The sequence below is a fragment of the Ailuropoda melanoleuca genome, chromosome 15 (assembly GCF_002007445.2).
Source record: "Ailuropoda melanoleuca isolate Jingjing chromosome 15, ASM200744v2, whole genome shotgun sequence".
In the NCBI taxonomy this organism is placed as follows: Eukaryota; Metazoa; Chordata; class Mammalia; order Carnivora; family Ursidae; genus Ailuropoda; species Ailuropoda melanoleuca.
The window spans coordinates 40,671,848-40,697,460 of NC_048232.1; the positions used below are offsets into that span (position 1 = coordinate 40,671,848).

The 25,613-nt window shown below is 38.0% G+C and overlaps 1 protein-coding gene across 1 annotated transcript in view; it reads left to right on the plus strand.

Moving 5' to 3' along the window:
- The first annotated feature begins 1,455 nt into the window (after window positions 1–1,455).
- LEMD3 (LEM domain containing 3) overlaps window positions 1,456–25,613 on the plus strand; it is a 61,353-nt gene continuing 37,195 nt past the window's right edge. The window contains exon 1 of the mRNA XM_002920049.4: window positions 1,456–2,986. Coding sequence (XP_002920095.3) covers window positions 1,456–2,986 — 1,531 coding nt within the window. The remainder of the gene's footprint in view (window positions 2,987–25,613) is intronic.

Below are 25,613 nucleotides of genomic sequence, written 5' to 3' on the forward strand. Positions count from 1 at the left end.
CTCCATATAAAAGTTGTTTTGAGGAGATAGCAAGCTTTTGCTAAGAGAGGTCAAAAATTCAGGTTACTGAGTGTTATTCTGCTGTTGGAGTTGAAATGTTGAAAAGCTGGTATCTGTGCTTTTGACTAACATATCTTTGTGTTCAGATGTGTGTAGTACAATAAGGTAAAATAACTCATTTAATGAAAAATTACTTTAGTGTGCTAGATATTGTGCTAGGTGCTACTGGGTAGCTGTTAGGGTTTAAGTACTTAAGAAATGTCAGCTCTGCCGGCTTTTGAGGAAAAGGTAAGTGATCATTATCAAATTGGGCAAACTTCACCTCTTTGGGATTCATTATCTACTGGTAAACGAGGTGGTGTACACAGATCTTAATGTATCTGGTTTTTGTTTGTGTTCAGGTTTCTTCTCATTTGCCACTATTCCCATGTTAAAAGACCCATCTCATACTATCCTAGCTTTGCAATTCATTAATTAGTTCAACAAATGTTTATCGAACTTCTAGTATGAAGCACCATAGGAATAAAGTTGCTGATAATAGAAGCAAGGTTCCTCTGCTCAAGGGGCTTACAATTCAAAGGAATAAGACAAGAAATAAATAAATAATTAAAAAACCAAATACATAAAAATAATTAACAATTAATAACTTACAGGTTGAAAAAGTACTAAGAAGGAAATGAGATGGAGTGTTGTCTTTTTTTTTTTCAGTCACAGAATGAGGCAAATGATAAGTGCTTTCAATTACAAAAATGACCATCTATCGAGGTTACCAGATTTTAAAAGGGAAAAAATGATACCTTACAACCAACTAAAAAATGACTAGCCATTACTCTGGGAGAAAATCATATTGGGACTGCTTTACTCTGTATCTTTGTAATAGAGGAGAGGCTTCTCAAAAAGAGCAACGAGAGAAACTCACTTTTTTTTTCTTTTGTAAGTCAAGCGGAAAGACAAAGTGAAAAGAAAGTAGGAATCAGACAGGGAAATTGCCCATCTAGTCTGGCCGTGAGGATTTCTTTTAATCTTTCTAGGTTCCCCGCGACAGCGGGAACTGGATGGAAGAAAACTAATGCCTTGAACTTCAAGGCAGATCTCCTTTCGATTATTACTGTCCGGTGGCAGGAACCTGGGAAGAGGTCAAGGTGTGGTTTAGGAAGAGGCAGCTCCCGGGGAAAGCACTTGGAAGGGCAGGACAGAGAACTGCAAGAGAAGGCGACCGAAAGGAGGGGGAGAGTGCGCCAGCACTCGTAAGGTGAGAGAGTAGAAAAACTCCCCGCCTGGGGAGCCGCGCGCCGCTCAGGTGGCCTTTTCCCGCTCAGGTGAGCTCCTCCCGCGCCTCTCATTGGCCAAGGCGCCCGTGGCGCTGGGAGGGCGACGCAGCCCGGTCTAGTTCAGGGTCTAGGGCGGCGCGTCACTTCCGGTAGCGCGGAGCTTGTAAAACACCCTGGAGAGAAAATGGCGGCGGCGGCGGCTTCGGCGCCTCAGCAGCTCTCGGATGAGGAGCTTTTCTCTCAGCTCCGCCGTTACGGCCTGTCTCCTGGCCCAGTGACGGAGAGCACCCGCCCGGTCTACCTCAAGAAGCTAAAGAAGCTTCGAGAGGAAGAGCAGCAGCAGCACCGGTCTGGGGGCCGCGGCAACAAGACGCGGAACAGTAATAACAATAACACGGCACCCGCCGCTCTGGCGGCGGCGGGACCGGCGGCGGCCGCCGCGGGGCTGGGGGTCCGGCCGGTCTCGGGCGACCTCTCCTACTTGCGGACTCCTGGGGGCCTGGGCCGAATCTCGGCCTCGGGCCCGGAGAGCCCCTTGGGAGGGCCCGGGGGCTCCTCGGCCGCCCCCACGGCTGGCAGCAAAGTGCTGCTGGGCTTCAGCTCGGACGAGTCGGACGTGGAGGCCAGTCCCCGGGAGCAGGCCGGCGGCGGCGGCGGCGGGAGGAAAGACCGGGCTTCGCTCCAGTACCGCGGACTCAAACCGCTGTCGGCGCCCCTGTCCGCCAGCGAGGTGACTAACAGCAACTCGGCCGAGCGAAGGAAGCCCCACTCGTGGTGGGGGGCCAGGCGGCCGGCGGCTCCCGAGCTGCAGACCCCGTCGGCGAGAGATGGAGCCGCGGAGGACGAGGAGGAGGAGGGGGAAGACGGGGGGGACGGAGACCCAGAGGCCGAGGAGCCGCTGTGGGCGAGCCGGACCGTGAACGGCAGCCGGCTTCTCTCGTACAGCTGCCGGGAGAACTATTCGGACTCGGAGGAAGAGGAGGACGACGACGTGGCCTCCAGCAGACAGGTATTAAAGGACGACTCCCTTTCCCGGCATCGGCCCAGACGGAGCCATAGTAAGGCTCTCTCTTCTCTGACTGCTAAATCTGCCGGCGGCCGGTTGGAGACCTCAGTTCAGGGAGGAGGAGGAATCCCGATGAATGACAGGGCGGCGGCTGCGGGGAGTCTAGACAGGAGCCGAAACCTCGAAGAGTCGGCGGCGGCGGCGGCGGAGCAGGGAGGAGGGTGTGAGCCCCTGGACTCCAGCCCCATTCCTAGGTACCGTGTCAACGCTAAGAAACTGGCCCCTCTCCTGCCCCCTCCACTGACTGACCTGGACTCAACCTTGGATTCGTCCACAGGCTCCCTTCTTAAAACCAATAATCATATCGGCGGTGGGGCCTTCAGTGTGGACTCCCCCAGGATTTTTTCCAACAGCCTTCCTCCCGGTGCGTCGGTGGCTGCCTCCAGCTCACTCAGGATCAATCACTCCAATCATACGGGCTCCAATCATACCTACCTGAAAAACACATACAACAAACCGAAGCTTTCCGAACCCGAGGAGGAACTTCTCCAGCAATTTAAACGGGAGGAGGTGTCCCCTACAGCGGGTTTCAGTGCCCACTACTTGTCGATGTTTCTCTTAACTGCTGCCTGCTTATTTTTCCTAATATTGGGACTGACTTACCTAGGAATGAGAGGGACAGGAGTATCCGAGGATGGAGGGCTCAGCAGTAAGTATTAAACCCTGTGGGTTACAAAGGGGATGTTGCTAGGGGTCTGTTGTAACCACACTGGGCATTTTACACGAGGTGACCTCTGTCTGCAAGAACATGTTTTAATAGTGACACGGCAGCAGATCGGGTGCATTTGTGTCATCTTTCTTTAAGAAAGAACATTATTACCATTATCAGAACAATAATCCCATGCCTGGTTTTAACATTTTTCTGTATGACCTGTTGGGGAATTCAAAACATCTTATAAAAGAACAAAATATTACAAACCTGTTGGTAAAATGCATTTATGTGTGTGACTTAAATTTTCTTTTTAGCCTTGAATAACTGTGTGTGCAGATGCCAATTACTTAATAATTTTGAAGTATTTTGATTGTTACGGGACATCATAGATGTTTTTTCAAATTGAGTTGTGATTCCAAAAGGCAATGTAAGAGCTCCTGAAATTCCAGTTAAATATTTTGGAATATTAAGTTACCTAGTTCTGTATTTTCTTTAAAGTGAACGAATATAGAAAGTAGGAAGACACAGCTCAAAATTGATTGCTCAGGTCAAAGCATCTTCCCTCACACCAGTGAAAAAGTAGTGGTAGGGCAGGACAGGAGTTTGCAGTGAGATTTTTCTGGTATTGGTTTCTAGGCCCTACCATTTACTTGCTCTAAAGCACTGTGGGCAGGTGTGGTGAGTTCATTCATTCATTAAGCCAGCATCATCCTCTATGCTGTAGGATAGAAGTAGGATACAGCAGTGATAGACCAGAGTATTTCTGTCCTTCAACACAAGAGGATAAGTACAGATCATTTTGTGTTCTGTGAAGGAACAGATGGATGGAATAGTTGGTATCTGCTACTCTAGAGATGGTGAGCGTAGCTACAATTTGAGGTGAGACCTGAAGCAGGAGGAGGCAGCATTGTAGGGAGACAGGAGAGCATTCTGGACAGAGATTATAAGAAGAAAGGCATTGAGTTGAGCAAGAGCGTTCCTGTAGGTTGGAGTGGTTAGAGTACCTTGAGCAAGGGGGAGTGAGCAAGAGTTTGAACTTCCCTTTCCTTATCAGTAAAATGATGCTAATATTGATTAGAATGATGCCTACACAGATCAAAAGAGAGAAAGTAAATGTAGTGTGTGATGGACTGCTGAAGATAAAATTTCTCAATGTTACGGCCCTCTTGCCTCTCCCCCTGCAACCTCCTACCCTTTCACCCAGCATGAAATCATTTTATCATGATTTGCGTTTATAAAATCAACCTTACTATTGTTTGTTTTCGTTTCAAAATAGTAAATGTGCAATTAGCACATTTAGATTAAGAGTAGGAGTCAGAATACTGTAACCGTTGATTTGGGTATAGCCATTTCTAAGATCATGAAATAATAGATTATTGTTGTATTGCTTAATTAGAGCGGTTAGAAAAAAAGACTGAAACCCAGCACTCACTTTAACTAGTTCCCTGGGAGGAAGAGTGATATATTGTGTTCTGTCTCAGATAATTTGGGAGAACAAGAAGTAAGGTCACACTAGAAGTTAAACTAGTAAAGTTCACGTAAATTAATGACATTATCACCAGTACCTATTTCATAATGAATTACTGATGAGCACAATTCTCAATTAAGGTGACTGTCACATCTTTCTCCTCACTGTTAAGATGAATGAGTTTTGTTAAGTACTAAAATTTCAGATGGAATAGAAAGGGACGGGACTGCTAGGGTTTTAGTAGCCCCCTCACCTTCACCAACGTGGCAGGAAAGAAATTGTAAGTGTTGTCGTATTTTAATAAATGGTAAAAGTAAAGTAAGTAGTTTGGGTGATGGAAACAACAGTGGCTAAGAGGTAGAGGATCTGGGTCCTAGGACTTGCCCAAATGACTTAAGTTTCTTAACCTCTGAGCCTCATTCTTCTATACTAAATAGGAGTAACAGTTTTTGCAGTCTATGGGGATGTTGTAAGGATCAAATTAGATAGTTTATTAAATAACAATAAGGTGGTCTTAGATAAAATTTGTTGTATTTCTGGTAAACTACGGTATATATGTAAAGAGAAATAAGTCATTTCTGTAAATATTTAGTGCATTTCTTATTCAGCATTTAATTTTTATTAAATTCCATTAAAATACGCTGTAGATATTGATATAGAAATTTGAATCAAAGTGTAATGAATCCTTAGCTGTATTATATATTTGATTTACTATATACCCTGGTGGAAAAAAGTGCCTGCTAATTCAGTTAGTCTGCACACCTAACGGTGAATAATTTTCACTTTCTATATTTATGTATTCTGAATCCTTTGTCATAGTATAATGTTTAACCAGAGCCTAACCATAGGGTTCATTGGTCAAATAGTGTGCTTAAGGAAATACTTCTACTTTGAGTAATAATTTCACCAGGAGATTGTAGGTTATATATGAGAGTAAGCTTTAGTAAGCTTTTATTAGTCGTCATTTAAATTATGTATAACGTATAATAGATTAGTCTTTTAAATAGTTCTTAATCATTTGGTCTTTGAAAATTTTATCAATATCCTAGTTTTATTAGTTAAATTACTTTTATTAATTAAATTACTATGCATCTCTGCTTCCTCATCTGTAAAACTCAGGGGTTGGAGTAGATGATCCCTAAGTTCTCTCTAGCTCTAACGTTTAAGATTCTAACTTTGAACTGTCCTACCAAAACAACTCAAGGATCAGCCTGCAGTGAGATTAGGTCATGACAACACAACAAAAGAAAATGGAGTTGCAGAATAGATTGACTGTCTTAGGTTCACGTGGTCATTATATAAAAATTGTTTTCCAATTATAAAAGACATGATTTTTGTAGAAAATTTGGGTAGAGATCTATGAAGCAGAAAATGAATAGGTATTGTATTCCTCTCCTTCTAGTCTCCCACTTACCCCTGATATAAATAAGTTCAGATAATACCTCTCAAAACTTTCTTAATGCTTTTTATGTAAATACACACGTTCATATATATGTGTGTGTGTGTGTGTTTGTGTACATTTTCATTCAACAAGAGTGTGTACTCTGTGCCAAGCACCATTTTAAGCATTCGGGGGGCCAGGGGCGGGGGAGATGGACAAGTAAACAAACAAGTATTTGAGAGAGTGATAGTTGCTAACACAAGTTAATGATAGTAACTTTGCCTGGGCTAGAGGGATATGGAATATTACAAGTGAGCAGGCCTCTCTAAGGAGGTGATGTTTGAACTGAAACCTGAATGTCTTGAAGGAACTAGCCTTTGACAGGGAGAAAAGCATTCCAGGCAGAAATAACAGCCAGTGCAAAACTCTTGGGGCAAGAACCGGTTTGGCAAGTTGAAGCATCAGAATAGAATGGCCAATGTGGCTGGGTATAGTGAATGAGGGAGAATGGCATATGAAGAAGTTAGAAGTAGGCAGGGGCCAGGTATTAAAGGACCTACTGGCCCTAAGGGCCACAGAAAGGAGTCAATTTTATTTTAAAGTGATGTCATACTATACATATCCTGCAACTTGTTTTTTCCCTTAACCTTGTATGACAAGTAACTTTCAATATACTAAATGTAAGTACAAGGCATAATTTAAAAATCTCGCTCTCCACTGGTCCCTAGAAAGGATGGAACATTCTATAAAAATGTTAAAATCTCTGCCACCCTGAAACTGTTGTTCTTTAACCCTCTGTTCTCCTCCAGCTGTTACTGTCCTCTCAGCCAGGACTGATACCTCTTTCTGCCTCAGCCATTCACTCAACCCCTGTCTAGTTTAGCTTTATTTACCATCCATTCCTCTGTAACCTCTGTTTCAAGTCACAAGTTACTCAATTGCCAAATCCACGAGAGACATTGAAGTTCTTATCTTCACCTCTATGATCCATTCAATACAATGATAAGTCCCTTCTTTGTGCAACTTTCTCCTTCCAGAATTCTGTATCTCTGCTCTCTCCTGGTTTTCGTATACTCCTGTCTGTGTTTTAAATATTGATGGTCTCTAGAACTCTTGTCTATGGTTCTATCCTTTCGTATAGTTTCTGGGTAATACCTCCTGATTTTATATTTTTGCCTTAAATATTCTCTTCTGAGTTCTAGACTTACCTATGTGTTTATTGGACAGTTTCTTCCGGANAGATTTTATTTATTTACTTGACAGAGAGAGAGAGACAGCCAATGAGAGAGGGAACACAAGCAGGGGGAGTGGGAGAGGAAGAAGCAGGCTCCCAGCGGAGGAAGCCTGATGTGGGGCTCGATCCCACAACGCCGGGACCACGCCCTGAGCTGAAGGCAGACGCTTAACGACTGAGCCACCCAGGCGCCCCTATCTAGATTCCTTCTTTTCCTTCATGCTCCTACCAAACCTCAAACCTCAGTCCAGTTGGTCAGTAAGTCCTGTAGTTCTACCTCCACATGTCTTTTGAATCCTTTTCTCTCCATGACTGTTGCTCTTAGTCTTTTGCCTGATCTGCTTTAGTAGTCTTCTGTCAGGTGTCCCTGCTTCTAAGCTGTAGCTCTTCAGTCCATTGTCAGTGCCAGAGCAATATTTCTAAAACACAAATGCAATTATTCACTCTCTTGCTTAAAGTTACTCCAGTGGCTGTCTCTCATTGGATAAAATCTAAATTCTTTGGCTAAACTGTTCATGATCTGACTGTGCCTGCTTTTTCCAGATTCATTTCCTACCAGTTCCTCTTACCACATTTTACCTTCTGGATAACTGTAGCTTTCTGGATACTGCTTGGTGTTCACTGAATATGTCATGATATTTTGTGTCTTTATGCCTTTGCGCATTATTCCCTTCTTTGGGAAGGTTGTTTCTTCCTCTCTAACTGCTATTCATTCTTAAAAGTGTCACCTCTGGATGTTTTCTCCAACTTCCCATCCTCTTTACCCTGGAGTTTGGGTGTACTCAAACTCTGCTCAGATAAGATCTTATATACCTTACACAGCATTTATTATAGAGTATTACAATTGTGTACATCCGTTGTGCCGGTTTGATTACAGTTTCTTGAGGAAATATTTCTGAAGGAGGAATTGAATACACTGGTAAAGGGCACAGGCTTTACATTCATCTCTGAATTTGAATCTCATTTCTCTCTTATACCTGCTCTGTGACTTTACTAGAAGATACTTAGTTCCCTCATGTTAAAAATGAAGATGATAATACCTGCCTCAGGGTGGCTTTAAGCATTACGTGAGATAACGTATGTAAAGTTTTTAGTGTTGTTGCCTGACATAGGGGAATTGCTTAGTAGACCCAAGTCACATTCGTATCCTTGGCACAAGTTCATTCCGTAGTAAATATTTGTTGAAAATGATCACATATCAGATACCCACTTTACATGCACTGATTAACTCATCATCAACTCAGTAATTGGTTACCTACTCAGTACCTAACAGTACTCAGTACTGGGAAGGATGCAAAAGAAATCTCATTCTTGTAGAAGTCTCCACTCCACTAATAATAGTCACAAAAATGGTTAAGAAGTATATCAGATAATAGGTGTCACAGGGGAGAATTTACTGTGAGCTAGATCAGCCTCAAATGATCAAAAGCTCTGTTTCCAATTTGGACTTGATTCTGTAGGTTGAGCAGTGGGAATCCATAGAGGTTTTTAAGCAGAGGACTAGCATGATCAAGTTTTTTTTTTTTTTTTGAAGATTTTATTTACTTATTTGAGAGAGAGAGAGAGAGCGAGAGAGAGCATGAGCTAGGGGAGAGGCAGCTGAAGAGGGAGAGGCAGACTTCCCACTGACCAGGGAGCCCGATGCAGGGCTCAATCCCAGGACCCTGGGATCATGCCTGAGCCAAAGGGAGATGGTTAACCAACTGAGCCACCCCTGTGTCCCTATAGTTGCTCTTTAAAAAAAAATACATTCTTACTTTTCCAAGTAATTCGACTAACCATTTGTTCCAAAACTTGGTGTGTGTAATGAAATAGGCGTAAGGATTTTGAAAAATAGTTGTTTCCCTCATTCTTGATGAATGAAAGCTGAATGTTACCTTTAAAATTTTTCAAAGTTGACTATTTTGTAAGGAAAAAAGAATTCTAGGCCTCGAAGAATATTCCTGGGAACACCAGAGGTTCGTATATCCCAGTTTGATGATTTAAGTAAAATCTCTGTGGAAATGTCTTTTATTTGAAAATTATTTCTAGAATAATTTGAAAATAAAAATCATCAGAGTGAAAACATGGGAATTCCCCCATGAGTATATCCAGGAAGCCGAGTTTGAGGAAAATTGGCATAGATATCAGGGCCTGGATTAAAGAGGCAGAACTGGCTTTGAATATTAGCCCTTGCTTTTCTAAGAAAGTCAAGTTGCTGAACCACTGTGAACCTCAGTATCCTCATCTGTAATGTAGAATTAAGTGAGAATTAAATGGAATGATGCATGTAAAGTACTTGGCTCAGTACATGACACAGAGTAATAATAGTAATAGCAGCTAACCCTATATAGCATTATGTGCCAGGCACTGAGCTGGACAATTTTAATTGTTATTTAACCTTCATGAGGCAGGTGTTTGTTCCATTTTGTAGATGAAGAAAGTTGAACTTGCCCAGGATCATGTGGCTGTTACGCACAGAGGCAGTGTTTGGATTCCGATAGTGTCTTAAGCACTCTGCTAGATTGCCTTTTAACATGTGTAAGTACATAAGGGATGTTTATATATCCTCTACCATTATTTTTATCCAGAAAATTATGAAAGATATGGATGGGTGAAGCAGATTAATGCATGAAATCCTAGAAATGCCAGGAATAATCTATGAAATCGAACAACTTTAGGACAAGGAGGTACAAATTTGTATTCAGGCAACAATTAGCAATCATGTGGGACTATTTATCCTTACTTAAGGTTTTAGATTAATTCATCAATTCATTGATACGTGAGTAGGTCAATCTGCTGTAATATAATGCAAACTGTAATATATAATATATCAAACTATAAAGCATGATACTATTTCTAATTTTTGAAAGATTTGCAGTCTCAAAATTGGTGGGTAAAGTGGTCTTCTGATTTTACACTACCACTTTAAAACTTATGTTTTTCCATTGTTCCATTTTCAAGATGTAAAGGCCTTTAGTATGTTTGTTTTCCCATTTTTTTTTTGCTCCTTTTAAAAAAACTTCATATGTGTTTTTTCTATGCTTTTATTTCTTTCAGTGGAAATGATCCATTCTGTAATTTCAGGGATACTTTTAAAAATCAGTTATTTTCATGATTCCTCAGTAGAGTTGTAAAGTTTTAAAACTAGCTTCTTCTTGCTCATTAATAATTTTATATTAACTTTACCTGTCTGAAAAATATTTTATATAAATAAAAGGAGCCTTACCACAAAGAGATTTATAACATGAGCTCTAAGAGATTTAATCTAGTTCATAAGTAGTTTAAAAATGAAGTATACCTTAGGGGCGCCTGGGTAGCACAGTAGTTAAGCGTCTGCTTTTGGCTCAGGGCGTGATCCCAGCATTCTGGGTTCGAGCCCCACGTCAGGCTCCTCCGCTGAGAGCCTGCTTCTTCCTCTTCCACTCCCCTGCTTGTGTTCCCTCTCTCCTTGGCTGTTTCTCTGTCAATTAAGTAGATAAAATCTTTTAAAAAAAAAAAAATGAAGTATACCTTAAAGTATTGGAAATCTCCTAAATATACGGTAAACGAGTAGTAGTGACTTCTTAATGAAAATTATGTTATAATGATACATCTTTATTTTACTCTTATATTCACACTAAAAATAGCTACCATTTAATTTGGGAATGCAGCCTCATACTAATAGTGGTAATTGTTAATGGCAGTTATTGTTTGATAACTTTAGATTTTGACTTCCATATCCAGAATTTATTTTTAAAAGATTTTAAAGTGAGCCAGTAGCAGTATATTTGAGCAGTAACCTTGGCTTTGCTGTTTTAATAAAGTATGCTTTAACCTGATCTCACAAGTGATAGTTTTTTAAAAAGTCTTGATTTAGTTAATAATCTTTATTAACAACACTGTCAAAATAATTTTTAAACAAGTTGACCAGGAAGAAAGTGCTTAGGTTTTAATACTTGTATGATGTAGTTAAATTTTACATGTTTGGGGGCGCCTGGGTGGCGCAGTCGTTAAGCGTCTGCCTTCAGCTCAGGGCGTGATCCTGGCGTTCTGGGATCCAGCCCCACATCAGGCTCCTCCACTAGAAGTCTGCTTCTTCCTCTCCCACTCCCCCTGATTGCGTTCCCTCTCTCTCTGGCTGTCTCTGTCTGTCAAATAAATTTAAAAAAAATTTTTTTTACATGTTTGGCATCGTTCCTTTGAAAATTTATTTCTAAGGAAATTAACTTTTTAAAGGGATTGTATAAACAGAGATAATAATGTCTGAAAATAGGATAACAGATCTATCATGTGGAAGCCATAATGTATTACTTTTATGGTGTCTTAATTTTTTCTTTAGTTCTGGAGGTATAGATTTAAAATTACACTATTTTTTTGTTTGGGTAGCAGATTTATTGCTTAATGGCCACAGCTTTTTTTGCTTAAATGATATCAAAAGGCAAGCTACTATTTAGAAATAAGGCTGAGTGCAAAACTATGCAAGAGTTTAGTTCAACTGTTCTGAACTAATTGAGTGATAAGTATGCACCAATAATTGTTTCCTGCCTTGAATGTGACATGAATAGGAAAAAAATGCTTTAGGACCATTGAGCATTTTAACACATAGCAGAACACTAATATTGTTTTGCAATTAGAGACTTCTTTTATACGTATATGTGTACAAAACGAATTTGCTGATTGTGGCTTATTCTTGAAAACACTTTATACTTATAAAAGAAGCTCTGTAGGGATTCACCTAGATATACTTTTTAAAACCTCCGTATAGAGAGGGTCTGAAATTAATTAGGAGAGGGGGAAATCTTAGAATAACTGTTTTTTCTAGTCCCTGGGCTATGGCTTAGACCCTTGGTCAGCCTGATTAATTACTTTGTAGGTTTATAAGGGTACCTCCTGTGGTGTCACAGATGCTTTCTTGTTTGATTTAGTTTCCTTGAAGCAAAATTAAGTTTCTCCTATTCGTTCATCCATTCACCCACTTACATATTACTTGTTGAGCACCTACTATGTGCCACATAATATCAGAAGATGAGTATATACTTTCTCCAACTATGGGAGTGAAGTTTTTCCCCCAGATACATATACTGCCTCCCTTTCTCCCACATTGTGGTGGCATTCTCTTCTTTCTCCTAAATATTTATGCACTAGCTATGCCCCAGAATTGAGATTTGATCACCGTGCAACACTGTTTAAGATTTGTATATTGTGACTTAGGAAACATAACTTGAAAAATGAATTTCTGCAAATTTTAGTATGCCCTATGATAAAGTTTACCACAGTGTGTATTCTATACAAAAGAAATAGTTTCATTTCTTGCAGATTTTTAGAAATATTTTAAAAAGTAAAAATGAGGAGATATGAGAATGAATTTGCCAAAATGAAAATGTTATCAATATGAAGTATTTGTGAATATATTTCAAGATGTTCTAGAAGTATTCTTATTCTTATGACAAAAAGTCTTGTTTTAAAATATGTCATCTCCACATGTTCCTTCTTTCAAATTGTAAAGCCTTAAATGATAAAAGCATTTATTGAGAACTTTCTATGTATGGGCACTTCATCGTAGTTTTTATGAGGGGAACTACTAAAATTGTCTGAGAAAACTGAAATATAGATGGAATATGGTTACAAGTGACTTATCTGGTATCCCATAGCTACTAAGTTTTGCAGCCAGCCATTTGAACCCATGATCTGACTGCAGGGTCCACAATCTTAACCACTAGACAGCAATAGATTTTTTTATGCATCTTTTCTCACCTACTAACTTTATTTGGGCAGTTAAGTTACTTAGAACCTCTGGGCCTTGGTTTTTGCATCTGTCAAATTAAGGGATAATAAAATCAGCTTCTAGCCAGTGACTTTTGTAGGGAACTAATGTGATATCTATGGAAATGCTTTGGAGAAATTTGAAGTGGTACATAACTATATTTTTAATACATTAAGTTAGAATTTTCCAGCTACAGTCTACTTAAACAACATGTGGTTAGCACTGTGTATGACACATCTTGTCAGTGATGTTAATAAGTAATAGAAGAGTCCGTTAAATTTATAATCCTTACCAGTATCTTTCAACCTTTCTCTCAAGCTGTCTGAGCAGATAAAAGGAGTCATCTTTTTTATATTACCTAATTAGTGCTTTATTTCTGGGTGCAGAAAAGGAATGTTCTTATTTTTGCAGTTATGTTAATTTAATAGGTAATGAAGCACAATTTGAAATTAGATTTTACTCTTGTTGACCACTAGAAGGTTGATTTGCTGATAGGAGAGTCAGAGGTAGGATATGTTGCTTTAATCCAAAATATAGTAGTGAATTTGAGACAGAAAAACGTTTCTTGGGAATGTGGATGGGTCTTTAGAGTAAGCTTCTGTTAACATTATCTGAAGAACAGATAACGGGTGCAGCTGGTAGAGAAGGATGGCCTTTCACATGTTGTTCTTCAGTGACTTTGTAAGATACCATGAGCCCTATTATTGCAGAAGTGGGAAAATAAGGTGTGTCCCTGTGAATAGACAATAGACTGAATGGGGGTAATCACAAGATTGGGGGCATAAAATAATAAAATGAATTTGATAAGCAGGATATTAAAATCATGCTACTTAAATTATAAGGAATCTAAAGTGCATTAGGATCTCAGTCTCCTAGATAATTGATATGAAGCCCATAATGAAATTTTCATCCCATTTCCCACTTGAAACTGTATCAAAGATGTGATTTGTTTAGACCAGAGCTGTCTAAAAGAAATATAATACAAGTATGGAGTAATTAAATCGTCAGTCACTAAAGTGAATTAGAAATAGCTGAGCAGTGGCAAAACTAAATCTGTCATCTACCTGCCCTGGATAAATGACCATGCTTGATAGTATAAAGGTATAAAGTGGTGTAAAGCACTTCTTAGCTTAAAGTAGAGGCGATGTCCCCTAAATTCTCATTTCTTACTGGGAATATTATTTATATTCTTTATATTCCTCTCACCGTTTCCTATTAGAAACTTCTTTGTACAGCTCTTCAAACTAGACATGTAGGAGGAAGGGATGGCCTTTTGATTCTGTCATATGACTGTGCCGGGAGATAAGGGGAAAGTTAGCTCCTATTTAGAAAAATGAAAACAGAATGACGAATAAAGCTTTTGTTGGCATAAGAAGAATTTTAAGGGTTTCAGTATCTTGTCTTTTGAGAAAGATGTCGGGATGCTCTTATTCATCATGCTCTTTGAATTGTAAAAAGTATCTCAATTCTTTTACAAGATGCTATTTCATGGTAACTTTATACTTAACAACATCTCCTTAATGAATTTGAACAAATTCTTTGAATTACATTCGGATTACTAGAGAATGTTTGCTCAGTCAAGCTGTTTACTTCCAAAAGGAAAAATGGGCAGTCCTTAATTTTTGAATGGGTTGTCTTCCAGATCATGTGTAGGATAGTTGTTTGAACTTGGAAATGTTTATACTGTTTTTTAAGCTAAGCTCCCGGGCTAGCCCATAGAAGCCTATTTAAAATTGTATCCTGGGGCGCCTGGGTGGCACAGCAGTTAAGTGTCTGCCTTCGGCTCAGGGCGTGATCCCCGCGTTGTGGGATCGAGCCCCACATCAGGCTCCTCCGCTATGAGCCTGCTTCTTCCTCTCCCACTCCCCCTGCTTGTGTTCCCTCTCTCGCTGGCTGTCTCTATCTCTGTCAAATAAATAAATAAAATCTTTAAAAAAAAATAAAATTGTATCCTATTTTAGCACTGATACAGCATTGGTTTAACTTTTGGATCCTCAGAGCAGTGGCTCATCTTCTGTGGGAGTTGGATGAGGAAGCAAATTTCTTTTTGAATTTTTACGTTTTCTTATACTTTTTCATTTTTTAAAAAATTTAATTCAGTTAATTAACATGTAGTGTATTATTAGTTTCAGAGGTAGAGTTCAGTGATTCATCAGTCGTGTATAATACCCAGTGCTCATTACATCACATGCCCTCCTTAATGTCCATCATCCAGTTACCCCACCTCCCCTCCTCTCCAGCAACCCTTAGTTTGTTTCCTATGATTAAGAGTCTCCTATGGTTTGTCTCCCTCTCTGATTTTGTCTTGTATTATTTTTCCCTCCCTTCCCCTATGATCCTCTGTTTTGTTTCTTACATTCCCCGTATGAGTAAAATCAAACAATTTTCTTTCTCTGATTGACTTATTTCTCTTAGCATAATACCCTCTGGTTCCATCCATGTCGTTGCAAAGGGCAAGGTTTCACTTTTTTGAAGGCTGAGTAGTATTCCATTGTGTGTGTGTGTGTGTGTGTGTGTGTGTGTATGTATAATATATATATATATATATATATATATATACCACATCTTTATCCATTCATCTGTCGCTGAACATCTGGGCTCTTTCCATAGTTTGGCTATTGTGGACATTGCTGCTATGAACATTGCGGTGCATGTGCCCCTTCAGATCACTACATTTGTATCTTTGGGGTAAATACCTAGTGGTGCAGTTGCTGGGTGGTAGGGTACTCTATTTTTACCTTTTTGAGGAACCTCCATATTGTTTTCCAGTGGCTGCACCAGCTTGCATTCCCACCAACAATGTAAGAGGGTTCCCCTTTCTCTGCATCCTCTCCAACATCTGTCATACTTTTTCACCTTTTAATTCTTGTTCTTATACTGGCCTAAGCTTCCTGTGGTTTTGCTATAATCTTGGCCAAACATCCAAGTGCTCAATATTTGACATCTTTTTCTTTTTTTAAATTGAGAGATAATTGACATATAACATTATATATTAGTTTTAGTTGTACAGCGTAATGATTTGATATATGTATATATCACAAAATGATTACCACAGTAAATTTAGTTAACATCCATTGCCACATGTAGGTTTTTTTTTTTCTTGTGATGAGAAGTTTTAAGATCTGTCTTGGCAACTTTAAGATATATAGTACCGTGAAGTTAACTGTAGTCACCATGCTGTACATTACATCCCCAGGACTTACTCTTCTTATAACTGGAAGTTTGTACCTTTTGACCACCTTTCCCCCCCCCTTTTTTTTTCTTAAGAGAGGGAGTGAGGGGGGAGGGGCAGAGGGAGACGGGAAGAGAGAATCCTAAGCAGGCTGGCTCCACACCCAGCACTCAATCTCACAACCCTGAGCTGAGATCATGGCCTGAGCTGAAATCAAGAGTTGGACGGTTAGGTTAACCAGCCGAATCACCCAGACACTCCCTACCCCTATCCCTGTCTCTGGCAACCACCAGTATGTTCTTTATACCTATGAGTTTGGTTTTTTTAGATACCACGTGTAAGTGAGATCATACAGTGTTTGTCTTTTTGTGACTTATTTCAGCATAATGCCCTATAATAAAAGAGTAAGTCCATTTATTGGGTGCTTGGCAAGTATAAACATTTAGTCTTGTTAAGCATTTTTAACGTTTTACAAGCGAGGACTGTAATGGAGGATTAGGTTAATTACTTTGTCCAAGGTTATAGGTCAGAGAGGGGAGTTAATTGAATTATGTTGTTGGTTTAACCCTAGCAGTATGTTTTGAAAGCTCATCCTCTAACCATTGTACAATACTGCATTCCTCTTTTACATACCCTCTCCTTTATCAAATTTCAACTCCTTTTATTCCCTTAATTCAGCTACGTTTAGCCAAATGTTAGGGAAAACCATGTGATTAAATTCGCAATATTGTTGAATTCTGATAATGAAAATGATATGATTTTAAGATAAAACTTGACAATATGATTATCTTTACTGAGGATTGAGCTAATTTGGAATCAGGGCTTGGCCCCGCCTCTCTAAGTCATCCTTCATCTTTATATGTGTGGTAGTCAAGTTGCCTACATTTCTCATTTAGAATTTATGTCAGTAGTTCTTCACTTATGGGCTGAGAACATTTGGGAGCCGTACCTATTACAGAGGGTTTGAGGACTTAACAGATGATTTACTCCTTTCATATTATGTATTGTTTGCAACTATATATCAGTATTGCTTTGGGTAGAATACAAAAAATCATTCATGGTAGCATTTTGTCATGTTTTCTTGGTAAGTGAATACTAAAAATACTATTGTGGAGATCTGAATATCTAGATAAAAATGAAGTCCTTTTACTTCAAAAATGGAGAACCATTGCTTTTAAAGCATGCTGTAAGGAAAATATACTGGTTATATTTTAGAATTTGTTTTTAAGACATTCATAGTCAATGTCAGGGAATCAGTTGTAATGTTCAAATGATTGACTGGCTAACTTTTAACAACTGGTAAAAAGTCTAATCTCAGGGTGATTGTACTTTAAATATTACAAGATCTTTGTTAACTTAGATTCTGTCTCTGAGAAATGAAAATTTTGGCAATTAGTAAAAAATTCAGGCATTATACAAATTTTTGACAGGGAGCCTTGCCTTGGGGTCTTCCATTTCTTCTCTTCCTAACTCACAGATTTTCCTTTCTTCCCACTATCTCCAGGGCAGAGACAAATGAAGAATGGAGTAGTGGCATATTGTGATATTTTGTAAACTGAGTACTGTTTATTTTTTATTTCATGTTAGGATTGAGAAAAGAAGAAAAAGCTAAGATTTATAAATCTCCCTCCCACTCCCTCACTGTCTCTATGCATAGTAACAAAACATCCCATTTTACATTAGGTTACTAGAATGCCCAAGATCACAAGTCATAAATGTTGGAGGTAGCATTCCTGCTCCAGTTATTTTTTTTTCCTTTTATCCCACTGCCTTTCAGTGTGAAGAGATACTTTTTATTTATCTAAGAAGTTAGATGTTAGGTGAAGATCTGATGTGTTGTACTTTACACCGTGTTCATATGGGAGCATGAGTTTTATTCTAAAGTTCTGTATATTATAACTAACAAAAAAAATCATATTTAGCCTAGTTTACCACATGTCATAACTGCTTACATGTTGTTTTATCCAGTGGCTTTTTTTTTTGACCTAATGATGACATACTTCAATACCTCTATTTCCCAAGTGACTTTTCCTTTCTGTTTGTTTTTTTCCAGAGCTAAAAGTTAAGATATAATTTTTAAGCACATTGGTTATAAAGCCAGTGATGCGGATTTCCTTTTAAGCTCCAAATTCAGTTTATATGTTTCTTTTGATCATACTTTAATCTCTTTGCTTTGTTTATACCCTTTTAACAGAGCTATACTTCTTGTCGCCCATAGAAAAATGGAATGAGAACTATCATTTATATTTTTTTAGTACTATTCTCCTTACCATTGCACTGTAGCTTTTCTCTCTCCAGTTTTTTTTTATCTGCATATTGTCTTTGACACAAAATTAATTATCTCTGGTCGTTTACAGTGTTAAACACAGTGTGTTGTGATTGAGAGTGTTACTAAGTAGAAGAGAAGACCTCTTGTGTTTAATTGTATGAGAAATGCATGTAGCTTTATTGGATTGCCCTGGGGATAGGTTGTACAGTGTATCACAGATCCCTTTTGGATCTCCAGATTCTCATGTAGCAGTATTCTTTCAGAACAGACCTCGTTATAATACAATTCCACTTTATTCTTGGCAGTGTAAACCTTGAGGAAGTGTCAGAGACAGTCTCTAGTGTGTAACAGTTAATGTTTAAAATCTCTTAATACAGTGAGCTGTCACCATGTTTAATAAATTACAGTACTGCATTAGCATAAATTCGTTTGGGTGCCAAGTTATCTGTTGCACAGATGCTTGGTATTATTTATAGGTTTGTATCTAACCTTTGTGGGTTGACTTGCTTTTATTTTTCTATTCACTTGTCACCATGCAGTAGTGTAATTCTTTAGTTGGCATATGTGCAAAAATGGCTTTTAAGAAGAGATCTGTGAAAGTACTGACAAAGCAGATCACTCAAACTTTTGGACCTTGCTCAGTATAGTAGGATGAAGCTCCTATAATTTAAGTAGATGCATTGCTTTGTGTTTATTTGAATGTGTTATACTACCTTTCCTCCTAATATTGGTAAACTACAGGAGTGTCTTTAGCTGACAAAATTAGTTGGAGACAGCAGCTTAATTGTTTCCCTAATGAAGTTTTGAGCCTTTAAGACTTAGAGGTGTGTGTGTGTTGGGGTGGGGAGAGAGTCATTATTAACTTTGTATTTTGTCTTAGAGTAAGTTTTGGAATTTTCTTTAAGTGTAAAAGTCTTCTTTTGGATTAAACTTTTTTTTTTTTTTTGAATGGGAACTTCAATTTTAGCTATTAGATTAAGTGATAATTCTGTCAAATATTGAGTTATGGATTCTCTATTAAGATATCAGAGTTCATTTTGGGAAGGAACAGACTAGCATTAAAGTCTCTTAAATGTGAAATATTTTGATGTTTTCTTGACTTGCTAGTTATCTAGCTTTCAAATTTAGTAGTAAATTTATTTTAGGTAAATAAAGTCAGTCTTAAAATCACTGGTCGGTGAATTACCTCCAACTCAATAGGAAAGCGTGTTAGAAAATAATTTTGAATATTTACGAAACATTTACTTTTACTAGACAACAGCTCCTATGGCTAGTTTTCTGTATTCCAAGTTTCTGACATTATTTTAGTAAAAAAGATAGCTTAAAATCTTATCTGTAAATGTAAATTATATAAATTTTGAAAAGTAAGACTGTATCAAATAAACTTATTTGAAAAATAAGCAAAACCAAAAAAACCCTTACATTACAATAACTTTTTTAGTTTTTTTGCAAAGGGAGAGGAAGTTTTCAAGTTTTTGATTAGTTAAGAATTTAGATTGAATTGGAAGAAAGAAAATGTTTTTTCTTGTACGTTACTTAAAATTAGGGTTTTTACCTAATGTATTCTGGGTATTGAAGTAATCTTTTACCAGTTCTCTCATAGAATTTTTGCATCATCAACGAATATTGTTTTAATACTTTTTCTCCTCCAGCATTTTATAATGAAAGATTTGAAGTAGGAAATTGAAAGAATTGTGCTGTGAACACTTATATACCCACATCTAAACTCTACAGTTAACATTTTCTGTATTTGCTTTATTATATATCTTACTCATCACTCTGTCCATCCATCATTCTGTCTTTTTAAAAAATTTACTTCATAGTAAGTTGAAAACATTAGGATACTTAATCTTTACATATGTCATGCGTATTGTTAACTAGAGTGAGGGTTTTTTTTTTTTTTTTGGTAAAATTTATATACAGTCAGATGTACCAATCTTTAACGTACTGTCAGATAAATTTTGACAAATGCACCCAGCTGTGCAACTTAAATCCCTGCAGGTATAGACCATTGCCTTCACCTCTAACAGTTTCCTCATGCCCTGTCAATACTCTTATCATGTCCTGATTTTTTCACCATAGATTAGTTTTGGTTCTAAAACTTCATGTAAGTGGATTCATAGAATACTCTTTTGTGAGGCTTTTTTCACTCAGCATATTTTTGAGGTCCATCATTGTTGCATTTTCCAGTAGTTTATTCCACTTTATTACTCTTGATTTGTTTTTGAGGCTCAAAAGTATTTTAGGGAGAAATTATTTATCCCTTCCTGAATTCCTGAAGCCCTTGATACTAAACTCTAAGGTGGTATTGATTACATTATATGTCATAGCTACTCTTTTATCTCCACTAGTCCTTAAGCACTGTGTTCTCATAACATGGTTTATGGAATATGCTCTATAAATACTTGTTAAACAGTCTGTGGTTAGAAGTCATTCTTACAGCTTTTGTTATAGAGATCCCAAACTTGGGGTACAATTATAATGCAAAATTGGTGCTTGGATAAAGACAGAAATCTCAATTACAGTCTGTTATTCCCCCCTCCCTGCCCCTGGAATCTTCATTTTTATGGTGAGCGAATGTGAGATTTTCAAGTGATGACAAGGTTGAAAGAGACCATAATTGTTCTTTATCATTACAGAGATGAAGAATAAGAACCAAGTAATAAGGCTATTGTCAACTTAATTATAAGTTTTGATCTTTTATTTTCTTGGACACATTATTTCAGTTTTTATTTTATTCTTAGTACTATCATATCCACATTTAAAGCCCCTTTAATTTTATAAAATCACAGTGTATGTTCTGTTATTCGTTAAGAATAACTTTTTTGGAAGCAGCACACATTGTTTCCTTTCTTAAAACAGGACAAGTGGAAGGTTGAGATTCCTGTAGGATCTAAGAAGTGGAGAAGCTTTTGAGGTTTTGCCCTCCTTTTCTTCCCTTGTTATCCCCATCTAGGTCTGTACTCTGTAAATCCAGATAGGTGGGTTAAGATGGAAAGGTTATTTATGAGTAGAGCAAGGGTGGTACAAGAGTTTACCTTAGGCAAACTAGTAGCTAGTTTTTGTCAAAATTTCGTTTTGATTGCTGATTTAATATCAGTATTCATAGTAATTTATTAAGTATACTTGACGTAAACTGTTCTGTCTTTGAGAATGGCTATGTATTTAATAGATCTATGAAACAATTGGAGAACTTCAGAGAACAAATGGGCAATGGGCTATGTTGCAAAAGAATGTGCTGCCCTGTTCACCCTGTCCATTTTTAGATCAGTCTGGCTGATGGTGAAATGCAGAAGTGCTTGCCACACACACAGGTGCAGTGTTCTGCAGCTGTTGGAAACATTTGCCCCCTACTCCCCATTTCTTCACATATAATTATGCTCTGTTTAAGCCACTAAAGCTAGATGGGATTTGAGAACTTGAATGTCTGTTTACAAAAAGGTACAACTCAGAGATAATTGGTAATTTAGGTAGCTGAATTTAACTGTGCCTAGATGACTTGAAGTTTCCAAAGACTAAAACCTAGCCTTAAGGTCATAGAGTTTTAAAATTATGAGAAACTGACTTTGAAAGTGCATGTCTACAGTTACTGCTCTCCAGATTGAACTTCTTGAGGACAGGGCTTATATATTTTTATTTTTAATCTCCTGCAATTAGCTAATCTCTATCTGGCACAGAGTAGGCACTTGATATATGTTTGTGAATATCTTTTGTTGGAAGATGAAGCCAAATTGTTGTTTAGATGTAGTATTAAATCAGAAAATTATGACTTTTTTTTTAAAAAGTGGTGGTCATGGGTCACTTTATATTTTGGTATGTCATAGAAAATCTTTACCTGGACTACAGTTAGAGAACTTGGTTTTTAGGAGTTTTCCAAATCTAAGAGATAACAGTGTATTCTCCAACAGCAGTGTCTTTTCCTCATCCTCATTTTGGGCATTTTTCATCATAAGAAGATTATATCATAAGAAGATTAAAGTTTAATAATTCCATATCTAGAGAAAGTTCTAGAGAAGAATGCTTTCCTTAAACTAAATAGAACAAATATTTTCTTAATAGAACAAATATTTTCTTTTCTGTAGTTGTTTTTTATATAATGAAAAGAATGTAGGCTTTGGAGTCAGATGTAGGTTTAAATCCCAGCTTTTAAAACTGTGTTTCCTGCAAGATAGCAGTCTAACCTCATCATGCATCTGTTTTTCTGTCCATAAAAATGGAAGTAATACCTGCTTTAAAATAGTGGTGGAAGTTACCTCCTGAGTACATGGCATCAGTGTTCCTGGAATCTGCCAACAGTTTAATAAATATAATTTCCTTTTTATTCAAAGGAAAATCTTGTTCGAGAAATCAGGATTATGTCACCCCCTGGCATTGGTGAAACTGTTAACTCTAGGAGACTGCAGTATGCCTTCAGGCTGCTATTCATTCAGTATATATTTAGCATCAAATATCTGCAAGGCATGGAGATAGGTAGAGATTTTGCGGTCTTGTTGGGGGAGGAAGCAAACAACAAATAGTTAAATTATAATATAAGTTAACAAGGCTACTGACAGTAAATACACTGGGGTTCTGAGAAGGGGCAGGTCACAATGAGCTGCAGTGGTTAGGCATCCTTCATGACCGTAGCAGAGCTGCATGCAGGACCTTGAAGACAGAATGAAGGAGAAGGAAAAACATTCAGGCTTGAAGAAGACCAGAAGGATCCAAGGCTCAGTGCCTTCCTGGCAGAACTTTTTTTTGGCTTTATTGAAATATAATTGACATATAACAGTGTGTAAGTTTAAGATATACAGTGTGTTGATTTGATACATTTAAAGTATTGCAAAAATGATTACTAGCATAGCATTAGCTAACACCTCCATCCTCTCACATAATTACCACTTTTTTTGTGTGTTGAGAACATTTAAGATCTATTGTCTTAGCAACTTGCTGTATTACTAGCTATAATCACCATGCTATGCATTAGATCCCCAGAACTTGTTAATCTTATAACTGGAAATTTATATCGTTTGACCAGTAGTTCCCTGTTTCTCCCACTGCCCAGCCCTTGGTAACCACCACTCTACTCTTCTCTGGGTTTGGCTTTTTTGGATTCCACACATAAATGATATTCATGTAGTATTTGTCTTTCTCTGTCAGACTTGATTTCACTTAGCATAAATGCCCTGAAGATCCATCCATGTCACAAGTGGCAGGATTTCCTTCTTTCTCATGGCTGAGTACTATTCCGTTGTGTGTGTGTGTGTGTGTGTGTATACACACACACACTGCATCTTCTTTATCCGTTCATCCATTGACGGACAGTTAGGTTGTTTCCATATCTTGGCTGTTGTGACAAATGCTGTTGAACATGGGAGAGCAGATATTTCCTCAAGATGCCGTTTTCATTTCCCTTGGTTATACGTACCCAGAAGTGGGATTAGCTGGATTATATGATGGTTCTATTTTTAATTTTTTTGGCAACCTCCATACTGTTTTCCAAAGTGGCTGCATCAATTTACAGCCCACCAACAGTGCATAAGAATTCCTTTCTCTCCGCACCTTCACCAATACTTGTTACCTCACCTTTTTGAAGGTGGCCATTCTAACAGGTGTGAGGCAATATCTCACTGTGATTTTAATTTGCATTTCCCTGATGACTAGTGATCTTGAGCACCTATTCATGTACCTGTTGGTTATTTATGTCTTTAGAAAAATGTCTATTCAGTTCCTGCTGGCAGAATATTTTCTATACTGATTGATAATTGATGATAGTTTCAAGTATTCAGAACAGAAGACTGAAATTGGGAGTCAGTTTTCTGGAGAAAGCAGGAGGAAAGCACCCTGAATGTGCTGTTTCCTCAGTTTTCCCGACTCATGAACAGCAGATCATTTACTTTCTTTTTTCTTTTTTTTTTTTTAAAGATTTTATTTATTTATTTGACAGAGAGAGAGAGACAGCCAGGGAGAGAGGGAACACAGGCAGGGGGAGTGGGAGAGGAAGAAGCAGGCTCCCAGCAGAGGAGCCTGATGTGGGGCTCGATCCCAGGACTCCAGGATCACGCCCTGAGCCGAAGGCAGACGCCCAACGACTAAGCCACCCAGGCGCCCCAGATCATTTACTTTCTAAATGCTTAGGATTCTTAAACTTAATTGAGAGACTGGCCCCAACCCTTATTATATGTGCTTTTCTTTTTTAAAGCATAAGCCGAATAAAATGAATTCTGTGAGGTTTCTTGCTCAGAGGACTATATGAGAGACTCCAGGTTCCCTACATTATCTGTACCTACTGATTCCTTTAAGTAGTCTTATTGGTTTGACTTCATTTCTGGCTATTTGCCCTCTCCACTCTGTTAACATTTCCAGGAACAATACTGCAAGCACGCTACCACTTCAAAGCCTGTATATTTCTTGTTCTTTTGGTCTGTAAACCTCTTCTTTCTGGTATCCACATGGCTTGTTCTCTATGTTCCTTCAGGTTTCTCTTCAAATGTGATCTTCTTGGTATGGCCTTCTCTGACCATCTTATTTAATACTGCTTTCCTCCCTCATGTCAAGCACCTTTCCTGCTGTTTTACCTCCAAAACACTTAGAACCATTTGCCATACCATATATTTTTAAAATGTATTTGTACATTGTCTCTTCTAACATAAGCTTCTTGAGGGCAAGGGTTTTTAAAACTTTATTTACCGTCACATTTCCAGTGTCTAGCACAAAGTACTCAATAATTATTAAATGAAAATCTTTCTCTTTTTGAATTGTGCAAGAACTTTGGGCACCATAGGCTTTTCTTCTTTTTACTGCCATTGAGTGACCAAAATGGAGCCTTTCTGAGGAAAATATCAGTTTATTTGATCAACATTAAACATATATTTGTGAGTACATTTATAGGTTGATACACTTCATTTTTTTCCTTTTTATTTGGGCATTCATAATGGTTAATGAATTTGATCTCCATGTTAAGAGAATGAAAAATGTTAATGAAGGATAAGTAAAACCATTAACATTTTTGGAATGATGTGGAAGAGAGGCTTGGAGAAGGAGAGTCAACAGTGTGTCTAAGTACGTAGAGTATCACAAGGTTAGAATTACTTCCTTGAGGCAAAATCTGATGGGAAATCATTTGACGATTTTGAGGGATCTAGTAGTGTAATTAAAGAAACATTTTTAGGAATTTGATACAGTCATTAGGGTAGTTTAAAGGGAAGAGAAGTCAAAATATTAAGGACATTTACAAAGAAAAGTTTGGCATATTTGAGGTTTGAAATAATCTGAACAAGAAAATTGAAGGAGAAATGGTGAAACCAGGAGGATTTGAGAAAACAAGAAAACAGTTAAGAGAAGCTGTTGGGGGGTGTAGGATATAAAGGAGGACAGTACTAGGTCTGAAACGGCT